Source organism: Bombina bombina, chromosome 1 (genome assembly GCF_027579735.1).
Source record: "Bombina bombina isolate aBomBom1 chromosome 1, aBomBom1.pri, whole genome shotgun sequence".
Classification (NCBI taxonomy): Eukaryota; Metazoa; Chordata; class Amphibia; order Anura; family Bombinatoridae; genus Bombina; species Bombina bombina.
In genome coordinates this window covers 1,140,186,829-1,140,198,948 of record NC_069499.1, presented here as the reverse complement: position 1 = coordinate 1,140,198,948, position 12,120 = coordinate 1,140,186,829, and the positions used below count along the sequence as shown (strand labels likewise).

General features: G+C 37.1%; 1 protein-coding gene across 1 annotated transcript in view; it reads left to right on the top strand.

Annotated features, from left to right (window-relative positions):
- The window catches only part of GHDC (GH3 domain containing), a 390,939-nt gene extending 387,810 nt beyond the window's left edge, over positions 1–3,129 (top strand). The window contains exon 9 of the mRNA XM_053699058.1: positions 1,963–3,129. Within this exon, the coding sequence (XP_053555033.1) occupies positions 1,963–2,184 (222 nt within the window). The 3' untranslated portion in view covers positions 2,185–3,129. The remainder of the gene's footprint in view (positions 1–1,962) is intronic.
- Positions 3,130–12,120: the final 8,991 nt, after the last annotated feature.

Sequence of the window (12,120 nt, the reverse complement as noted above, 5' to 3'; positions counted from 1 at the left end):
ATTAGAAATTGTATCAAGATGCATAAGTGATAATGAGCATGTTAGGATAGTATAGAACTAATCACAAGGGATTACATATTAGATCAGTAGATTGGATACACATTCAGTAATGAAGTGGATAGATTGACTATTTGTATAGAAAATAGACATTTTAATGACATAAAGTAGATACATATATATTTTGTCAACAAAACTATGTATCAATACTTCAGCGCCAGATGGAATACAAATACATAAACTACCCAAACAATCTCCTAATCAAATTATACTAGTGACAATGTAGAAAGGGAAGAGCCTGTGAGGTTAAAATGTGCACAAGACTTAATAATATAGTTAAAAGGATATGAAACCCAATTGTTTTCTTTTATGAATCAGATAGAACATGCAATTGTAAGCAACTTTCTAATTTGCTTTGTTGAGTGAGCAGTAATGCACCACTGGTTGCTGACTGAACACATGTGTGAGCCAATGACAATTGGTTTATTTATGCAGCCACCAAGCAGCAGCTAGAACCTAGGTTCTTTGCTGCTCCTGAGCTTTCCTAGATAAACCTTTCAGCAAAGAATAGCAAGAGAAGGAAGCAAATTAAATAATAGAAGTAAATTGAAAAGTTGTTTAAAATTGTATGCTTTGTCTAAATCACGAAAGAAAATATTTGGGTTTTATGTCCCTTTAATCTTACAAAAATAATACAATACAAATATAAAAAATACAATGTTACATGCACATATAAAACGTGGCCACATAAGAAGATGGAATACAAATACATAACCTACCCAAATAATCAAATCAAATTATACTAGTCACATTTTACAAAGGGAAGCACCGGTGAGGCTAAAATGTGTACAAGACTTAATAATATAGTTACAAATATATTTAAACTTACAAAATTAATTGAGGATTTAGAAAGAGGATGCAATTTTAAATAACTTTCTAATTTACTTCTATTATCTAACTTGCTTTATTCTTTTGATATCAGTTCCTGGGAAAGCATATCTAGATAGCTGCACATACTGTAGATGCCTCGTGTGATTGGCTCACCCATGTGCATTGCTATTTTTTCAACAAAGGATATCTTAAGAATGAAGCAAATTAAATAATAAAGTAAATTGGAATGTTATTTAAATTTGTATTCTCTACCTGAATCATGAAAGAACATTTTTGGGTTTAGTGTCCCTTTAAATAACCCCAAAAGTAGAGTGAAGTTTTACCATATTGAGTTAATAAACAGCATGTGTATGGGATAACTCGAGCAGATAGATACTTGGTCGACGCGTTTTGGCACAGATATATGGTCTTTTTCAAGAGTCTTTACTGGACACACTATTGTTACTCACACAATTTTGGATCAAATTCACTCATTTTTTGGGTCTAATTTTCTTTTTCTCTTTTTTGCTTTTTTCTTCTTATGTGGCCAATTTTTATATGTGTATATAACGTATTTTTTTATATTTGTATTGTATTATTTTTGTAAGATTAGATATATTTTTAACTATATCATTAACTCCTGTACACATTTTAGCCTCACAGGTGCTTCTCTTTCTAGATTTTCACTAGTATTTAAACATATATTCTGTCCTCTTTTCTCACATTCACCTCATGTCTGTGCCACTCTACTTTTTCTTTTATGTACTTTCTATTAACTTTGTTACTTTTCCAAGCGGAAACCTCTGCAATCTTCTCTTTCTGTTCAACTGGCATCTGCCCACCATTAATCTGCTCATTTATTTTGCTGTCTCCTCTCTCATCCTCATCTGTATCACTTTCTTTATTGTTTCTATCCATATCTATCACCTCTATCCTTTTCTTTTTCTAGTACCTCCCTATCTGATGTCTTCCATATTTTATGTACCTTTCATATTCATTGAAGACCTCATATCTTTTCTGGCAGACTGTCAAAGCATCTTTTCTTTAATAGGTCTCTGTAGTAAATCCACTTAAGTCTACTTTATTTTTTTACAGTTGGATCAAGCTCTCCAAGAACATTTCCCTGTGTACAAATCATTCCGATTTAAAGGGAGCATTGGTCCTGTTCGTGTGCATCTGGTTCACCCTCAGTCCTTCTTCAGTCTCCAGTGCCTAGCTTCTTCTATCTCTGGAGCCCCCTTGGACTGCATGCAGCCCAGCCGGACCCTGAGATACAGAGAACTGGCTGAGAGCATCCGGAAACAGGTTTTCTCCTGAGGTTCCTTAGATTGCAACGTGGTACTTGAGCCATCATAACCAACTTACCACAGATGTGCCGCCCTATGAGACAGACCAAATGCCTTGAACCTATTGTTCTTTCTTAGTTATCAGGGCAACATGTAACAGATTTATTTTATGTTGTCTAATTACAGACTCACTGACACCCATCAACCGACACTTAAAGATGCACAAGTGAAGATAGTTAGAGGCACCCAACTGGGCACCCATACTAATTGAACATGTATGTACTGCACCTGTCTTCTCACAGGCATATATGGAGCTCACAATAATACACGGAAATTATATCAGACAAACACGTCAATATGTTTATAATTGTAGACACACACAGTTACATGTATACTACATGACACCATATGCTCAAAGACACCTTGCAACCTTGTGCACAGCTACATCTCCACAATCACACATTGGGTTTAGATGAGGTCCAGGCGTATAACAGTAAGTTATAAGAACAAGCTATTTTGGGGTAATTGTGCTCTTATTAAGAGTATTGTGTGATGTTTAGTCTGTAAATAGCTAAGTTTAACAACAAAGTATTTAGAAGAGACATTATTTAAGGTAACATTGCTTGTAAGACTATGAACAAAGTTTTATTTTTAAGCACCCAGTATGTAATTGACTCTATCACAACATATGTGTTTCTGCCTATTCTTTAAACAGCTGTGCATTAACTATAAACCTAACAAAACGTCAGTCAGCTATGCTCAAAGAAACAGCAAACTGAAGGGTTAAAATCTACAACCATACTACAATCTAACCTATCCAAAAATGTTTATTTCTTCCTATAAAATCATTTGTATATTATTTTTGTAATGGTATAATATTCTAGAAAAGGTTTGCTTGTATATTTGTTGTATATGAGCATGAAATAAATTTTAAATTTGCTCTTCCAATGAGTGATTTAATATGCTTTAAATGAAACATTGTCTTGTGTTTTCTTTAACATTTCCTTTGACTCCAGAAGAAAATGTAAACTGAAACAGCATAAGGAAAAGATTCCCCCCCCCCCCCGCATAATAGCAAGGTCCCGATATTTTAACCTCCCACATATTCAGGTGACGTCAACGTACCACCAGTCTAATTGTGAAACAAATGATCTCTTAACATCACCTAACTAGCTTTGCTATTGTCCCTGCTGGAGGATTTCATAAAATAAATGGAGGTCGGATTAGGCGTAGAGAATAAATGTATTAAAAAACGAAAAACAGCTTTTTTGTTTATTGAAAAGAGCAGATTAAATCCCTGTTAATAGAGATTGCTGAACAAATCATTTGCTTTCAGATGATTGCACTGCTTGGTGTGTTAACTCATCAGAGCCTGCAGTAAAGGATTGATGTCTAGCTTAACATATAACTGGATCTTCTACTTTCCTTGGGTATTGACTATAAAGGTTACATGTAATGTACTTAAGGGTATTGCAATCATTTTAATACAGTTAGAAAATCCTGTATCCAAACTGCTTGGGACCGGAAAGGGTTTAGATTGAGGAATAGTTTGCATTTTGGAATATTTGTATATTTATTTGAATCTATAAAATAGGACAGTTTGGAGAGGGGATGGAACCAAGTGTAAACAATAATGTAATTTAGGCAATATTTACATGTCCTAATACAGTTAATACATGCAACGTACAGGTAGTTTTATATCATATTTAATACTTTTGTATAGATAGTACAGTACTGCAATCAAAAAGGTCATATATTATTGTTTTAAATAAATATAGACTATTGTTTGCATTTTAGAACACAAAAAAGACAAACCAAAGACACAGGCAGAGAATATAATGACTTACAGGTGAGGAAAAATAGTAATTTTGAAAAAAAAAATATATTTTTTTTAAAAACAATTTTTATTGCGGTTTTGAGCATTATAAGAGAAATATACAATCCAGGTTGTAAGAGTAATAACAGCATTTTCATAATGTACAACAAATACAAATACAAGGCAGGTAAGCTAGGTATTAAATAAAGAAAATTAGCACCTAAACCTCTTTTTTTATATTTAGGGGTGGTTATCATGAATAGCTAATGAAGTGGCCTCATATGGGCCTTTTTATTAAGGGAATCCAGCGGGCCAAAGCCGCTTTAAGTTGGGAAGGATGGGGGGGCGGAGCCTTCTAGGGTTATCGTAAGGAAATACTATAAAGGGAGACATAAAAAGAGAGTATATCGCTCGGGTATAGGAGCATGGGTGTTTAATTAAATTTACTTACTTAGGCGGAACCTCTAGGTATATTATATATATAATAGAATGTTAGGTTAGGAATGCTTTCTGTAATGGAATTAGATATGGGGGCCTATAGTAAAGCTAATACCCGTTAGGCTATAGGGGTTAATTAAGCTAAATGCAGAGTTGTTGTTTTGAAATAGCTAACTGCTGGGTGGTAAGAGCTGAGATATTCAATTTAATGTGTCTTCGGGGAGCATCACAAATTCCACAAATAATTATCAATTAACAAACAAACAAACCAAACAGTCTTCACAATATTAGTAAAGCATATGCAGAGGATAAATGTATGAACTTGGTATAGGTATATAACTTGGAGAATGTAATAAAGAGAGTTAGAGCATCTGCTGCTAGTACTTCTCCAAGATGTCTTTACAAACATATAGTATTAAAATATATAGAACCTCCCTAGAAATTGCTTAATGTCTATGACTTCTATCATAATATACTACTTGTCTGAAATTATCCATAGGCACTTATGTGGAAGGTTATTTAAAGCAGATTTTGAGCTTAATAGGGTAATATGTATAAACCCCTAATCCAGTGCTTTCCAAACTGTGTGTCGGGACACACTAGTGTGTCGGCAGAAGTGTGTAGGTGTGTCCCTGTTTCAGCACAATTTTTTTAAAATTTTTTGGGGGGTTTCTGACTTTCCGCCTGCTTGCTACGCATATCACATGGTTGACACGTGATTGATACCTAGAGGGTCACAGATCATCTTAACCTATTGCCGCAGCTCAGTGGGAACTGAAACTATTCCAATTGGCGGCACATTGGCTCCTGAGTCCTGACTGCACGTGTAGTATCCTTAATTGGCTTGTGACTGCATGTGTAGTCAGTGAGTGTGACAGCAGTGTTTTTGCAGCGCGGGCAGTAGTCAATCGGACTCATCGAGGGCGGCAGCTTAAACGCTGAGCTGAAGTCAGAAGTCAGTAGGGTTTTTTTGCAGCTAGCTCCCAGTAGTGAAGCTTAAAAATGCATGCTGATGAAATGCGAGTGTCTTTATCTAATATTCCACCAAATATTCAGAAATTGTGTTCATCCCATAAACCTCATACATCCCATTAAAATAATAAGTAGGTATTGGTGTAGTTAATAGAAACTTTTTTTAATTCTTGCACATACATACTGTTACTTGTAAATACATTTAGTTATTATATAATTTATGTATGTGTCCTTATCTTTTAAAACAAGTTAGTTTAACCTCCTTTTTGCTAGTACAACTGATTTACTGTGTCACAAAATGATGTAGGGCTAAAAAGTGTGTCACCAACAAGAAAAGTTTGGAAAGCTCTGCCCTAATCGATTAGATAGAGTGCAAACTTCACTGAACATTACAATTATAGTCCGTGATGAGAGCTAAGTACAAGCCAGGTAATAGGACTCTGGAGGTTCTAGAAACCCTTTGCACATAGAGTAAGAAGCTACAATCAAAGAGCTTATGAGTTATAGAATGAGAACGTATAAGAAGTTATATAAATACCTAGGCTATAATAGTGATAATGGAGTCTCTGGTATGTCTCAGTGCATGAAAGGGTAATATTAAGTAATCTAGATGCCTTTGAGTGGATAATAAACTTATACCCCTAAAGAAAATGGCAATATATATATATATATATATATATATATAAAAGATTAGGTAATGTCCTAACTATAATATATTTATATACATTCTTAGGCTATAATTGTGATAATGGGTTCTCTGGTACATCCTAATGAATGAAAGGGTAACATTAAACAATCTAGATGCTATGAGAATGTAACCCATTTAACGCCTGTCAGAGTTCAGCATCAGGTTGGTATCTTTTGTCCTTATTAGTGATATAGTGAATAGAGGGTTGGCGCTTACTAAAAAATCCTGTATGCCTGGTGGATGGGGGAAACTACTCCTCCTCAGTAGTTTAGGTTGAGAACAATTGTAAGAGTTTGGATTTCCACTGGCGCTTATAAATTAAGCTAGGATTTATGCTACCATTATATGTGTAACTTATCTAAGTGAAATATTATAAGTGATTCTGATTTGTATCAGGTGTAAAAACAATAGTATCTAAGTGTCTCAGACAACGGATATTTAGGATTAAAGGGAATAACCCAATAGGGGGCGCTACTAAGAACGGTGTAGAATATATATGTAGGCCCACGTGACCATATATGGATGTTTCAGACAAACAATCAACAAAGTACTAATATAACATAGATACAATGTAAGTGTGTGTATTCACAATATTATACCCAATCCTAGATCAGGATGATAGACAAATATACAAAGTCCAGGATAACCCAATCTGGTATAGGTATCTGTCTTCTATTGGACTGGAGGCAGCACTCGATCTTCACCCTCCAAAGGTTATAAATCTAAAATCAAACACAGGAAAGAGGCGCCGTATGTGTGAATCTGAAGAAGCCAACGACAAATATAAGACATGTGCAGGGTACTCACAATGTGAAAAGGCACTCCAATGTGCCTATAGGGGCAGGCTGGTATTCACAGCAAACCAGCTGGCTGAACCGGCTAACCAGGATACCCAAGGTAGAGGACTCTATGTCTTGATGGACTGTGTATACTGGATCCAGCAATGTGGGAACAGGAGAAGGTGTCCCACATCAGACCGGTCCTATACTAACCAGTTTCCACACTGCAGCAAGTCATGTCTACACAGTGTCTGTGTGGACACTGTGTAGACATGACTTGCTGCAGTGTGGAAACTGGTTAGTATAGGACCGGTCTGATGTGGGACACCTTCTCCTGTTCCCACATTGCTGGATCCAGTATACACAGTCCATCAAGACATAGAGTCCTCTACCTTGGGTATCCTGGTTAGCCGGTTCAGCCAGCTGGTTTGCTGTGAATACCAGCCTGCCCCTATAGGCACATTGGAGTGCCTTTTCACATTGTGAGTACCCTGCACATGTCTTATATTTGTCGTTGGCTTCTTCAGATTCACACATACGGCGCCTCTTTCCTGTGTTTGATTTTGGATATTTAGGATTTAAGTCCTATGTGTTGACTGGTATAAATTTTCTTAATGTTTTGTAAAGAATAATATTACTAAATCTGTAATTACAGATGAAGTGGATAGTGTTTGTGAATAGAGTTAATAAGTGTAAGTGAAGCTAGTGACAATCCAATTAACAGTGATTAGAAATGGATATACCTATATCCAAAAAATAAAGAAACATATAGAAGTGTTAAAACTATTTTATTAAACTAAATTTACTGTCAACAATAAAACTTTAGGATTAACTAAAAGATATATGGCAAATAAAACAAATAAAAGCAAATAAAACAAGGGACGTCTCCCTATGAACTTGTTTCAGTAAGTCGAGTGGCTTGACAGTATATGGTCTCTGAATATAACTTGATAAACAAAAAATGCCACCTTGGGATAAAAGCAAGCTGTAAGGTACCTTACAAATGTCTGTTGGGAATCGTGTAAGTGCCGATGTTCTGTGGGCTTCCTTCTCAGTTTTGTTCCTTCGCGGCTTAACGTGAGATAACAAACAAGCCTCCGTTCCTGATTGGTGGTTAGGGGTCACACCTCTCTTAGGATAGGCTGTGACTGTGCACGCTGGATGTTTAGCGTGTTCAGATGTAATTGATCTTTTTCAAGATGTATGAACTGCAGCTGTAAAAAACTTTTTTCTTCTGCACTTTGGTGTGCGGTGTTGGGGATCCACTGTTAGAAAGAAAAGCTGTGCTCCACTTTCTCGCTGATCAGATCCTTGGTCCTCCTTGTGGTTTTGGCTCCTAAATCATGAAAATTAGAGTCCACTTGAGGGGCTGGATCGCAGCTTCTTGGAGTTTGTAAGACTTTCTTTAGACGTGGTTTGTAGAAAAGTGGTAGTAGAAAAGTCTGGAGTAAAATCTACGCGTTTCACCCTCTGGGGGCTTTATCAAGATACTCCAGACAGGTTGAGTGCTTCCTTATAAAGGTGTTTCTTGTGATCTTATTGGTTAGGTAATTAAGGTAGGTTCCATGGAGGCACACCTTCTTAGGTTTAAGGTGGAATTGCAGGTTAGCAGTTTTTTGTATATAAAGGTGGTAATAAGGTTCACTTTATGCTTTTCACTCAACTTTTGACAAAATAAGATATTCATTTATGGAATCTTATACACATAATACATTAACTATTATCTCATAAGATATTATTATAACAGGGAACACAATAATGTGAGTTTATAAAAAATAGGCAATATGCACTTTAAATAGAATAGAATGAGAACGTATAAGAAGTTATATAAATACCTAGGCTATAATAGTGATAATGGAGTCTCTGGTATGTCTCAGTGCATGAAAGGGTAATATTAAGTAATCTAGATGCCTTTGAGTGGATAATAAACTTATACCCCTAAAGAAAATGGCAATATATATATATAAAAAAATATTAGGTAACGTCCTAACTATAATATATTTATATAAATTCTTAGGCTATAATTGTGATAATGGGTTCTCTGGTACATCCTAATGAATGAAAGGGTAACATTAAACAATCTAGATGCTATGAGAATGTAACCCATTTAACGCCTGTCAAAGTTCAGCATCAGGTTGGTATCTTTTGTCCTTATGTAAAACAAAAAATGGTGGATAACAGTAATAATAGAAAAAATAAAATAGAAGAAAATTGTAGCAGCAGTTGACATAAATGCATTTAACTATTAGTGACATGAGAGTGACCTATCAGTAAAGGGGATAGCTTTGATGTAGCCCCTCTTGGGCAACATATAATTAATTGCAATTGCTTGTAATATGGAGGGCGAATGACGTGCCAGCTGCATTAAGTATAGTTAAGCAGCCATTAACGTGTATATAAAGAGAAGGGCATTTTGAACTAGAGGGGCAACACTATTAACAGTTATCTGAGTAAAGTGGATCCTCACAGTATAGGCTATCCTACACCCGTTCTCAGGCAGGGGTGAGAAAGCGCTTTGTGTCCATAACAGGTGTGTCTGTCCATCATGAGGATGAAGTGGCTAACTGCCTGTAAAATAACCTGCTCCAAAGACCGGAACCTCGCATTCAAGCCTCCAAGTGTCTCCATCTTAATGCTCGCAGTAAACAGACTCCTAGCTGATTTAGATCTGAGGTCCGTAGTTAGGCTTTCTGGACATGTCTGTGGGCTGATGTCTCTCAGAGGGGTGATTCCCGGGTGTGGCGTCAGGGCTAACTCCACAGCGGGTGTTCGGTGGTCAGCCCCTGTTACCGGGTGAGTCAGCTGTGCGAGCAGATTAACCGTCTGCGCTGAGGCGAATGGATCTGTCTGTCTGCTCATCTTGTAGGAACCCAGAGCTGAAGTGGAGGCCATGTGCGCGACAGCGGGAGTCCATTCCGATATAGGTAGGGTGGAGATAACAGGTTCCACAGCTTGCGTAGGCCGGGCTACTAGACATGCTACTTCCCCCTGCAGTGTATCCGTAAGAGGCACATTTGTTTGTAGAATCGCAGGAGGGTTGATAGTGTCCGTGGCCATTGGGAGGACTATGACTTCCGCTGTATATTCAGCTCTGCAGGCTAGTCTCAGATCATCGAAGTTACGCTGCATCTTCTCTCCTAAGTTATCCAAGAGCACTTGTAGCTGTAAATAGAAGTCCTCCATATTCGATGGTATACTAACAGGTTCCAATTATATCTGGCTGCGTCTGTGGGGCCAGTTATTACTGCCTTCTTGTTCAGTACAAACTGTTTAAATCTGGTTAAAGTTCTGGTAGGTTGCTCTAAACAGTAGTTGCTTCCTCCGTATATGTGAATAAATCAAAAATTCTCGCAAATTATCCACTTTTAAGCTGTTTATTAAACTAAAACTGCAGGAGCTCTGTTAAGATGCGTCTGTTCTCCTCACAGGCTAGCTCCGCCCCCCTGAAAATTTTATTTTTAAACAAAAATGCATTAAAAAGTTTGGATTTCAAAATAAATGTTGAATTCCAGATTTGGGGATTTGTAACTGTATTTTAACTAGCTATGCTTTTAAAGATGATCTTTATTGTGATTGTAATATTTTCTGTGTCAGCATAGGCAGATATAAGTAATGTTATTTTAAAGAAAATATGCAGCAAAGTTTTTGGCAGTAAAATGGTTAATGCTTTAATCATCTTTCTCCCCTCTTTTTGTTAGATTAAAGGGACAGTGGAGTCATAATTAGGCATTTGTGATTTAGACAGAGCATACAATTTCTTCTGTTATGTGTGATCAGTCCACGGGTCATCATTACTTCTGGGATATAACTCCTCCCCAACAGGAAATGCAAGAGGATTCACCCAGCAGAGCTGCATATAGCTCCTCCCCTCTACGTCAGTCCCAGTCATTCTCTTGCACCCAACGACTAGATAGGATGTGTGAGAGGACTATGGTGATTATACTTAGTTTTTATGACTTCAATCAAAAGTTTGTTATTTTAAAATAGCACCGGAGCGTGTTATTACTTCTCTGGCAGAGTTTGAGGAAGAATCTGACAGAGATTTTTACTATGATTTTAACCGGAGTCGTTAAGATCATATTGCTGTTCTCGACCATCTGAGGGAGGTAAAGGCTTCAGATCAGGGGACAGCGGGCAGATGAATCTGCATTGAGGTATGTGGCAGTTTTTATTTTCTGAATGGAATTGATGAGAAAAGCCTGCCATACCGTTAAAATGACATGTATGTATACACTTCAGTATTCTGGGGATGGTATTTCACCGGAACTACTCTGTTAAAGGTCATTAATCCTTTTAATAACTATTCTCATGTTAAACGTTTTTGCTGGAATGTAGAATCGTTTAACTTTGCTGAGGTACTGTGTGAATAAATATTTGGGCATTATTTTCCACTTGGCAGTTTTTTTGCTTTAATTGTGACAGTTTCGTTTCTCTTCACTGCTGTGTGGGAGAGGGAGGGGCCGTTTTTGGCGCTCTTTGCTACGCATCAAAAAATTCCAGTCAGTTACTTTTATATTTCCTGCATGATCCGGTTCATCTCTGACAGATCTCAGGGGTCTTCAAACTTCTTTGAAGGGAGGTAAATTCTCTCAGCAGAGCTGTGAGAATCCTTATAGTGACTGTGAATAAAAACGTTGTTTTATTTTCTTATGTACAAATTTAATTAGTGTTGTTTTTACTAATGGGAACAAACCTTTGCTAAAAGATTGTGTTGTTTTAAAGTTTGATGCTATAACAGTTTTTCAGTTCATTATTTCAACTGTCATTTAATCGTTAGTACCTCTTTGAGGCACAGTGCGTTTTTTTGCTAAAAAAGATTATAACCAAGTTGTAAGTTTTTTTGCTAGTGTGTTAAACATGTCTGACTCAGAGGAAGATATCTGTGTCATTTGTTCCAATGCCAAGGTGGAGCCCAATAGAAATTTATGTACTAACTGTATTGATGCTACTTTAAATAAAAGTCAATCTGTACAATGTGAACAAATTTCACCAAACTGCGAGGGGAGAGTTATGCCGACTAACTCGCCTCACGCGGCAGTACCTGCATCTCCCGCCCGGGAGGTGCGTGATATTTTGGCGCCTAGTACATCTGGGCGGCCATTACAGATAACATTACAAGATATGGCTACTGTTATGACTGAAGTTTTGTCTAAATTACCAGAACTAAGAGGCAAGCGTGATCACTCTGGGGTGAGAACAGAGTGCGCTGATAATGCTAGGGCCATGTCTGATACTGCGTCACAGCTCGCAGAGCATGAGGACGGAGAGCTTCAT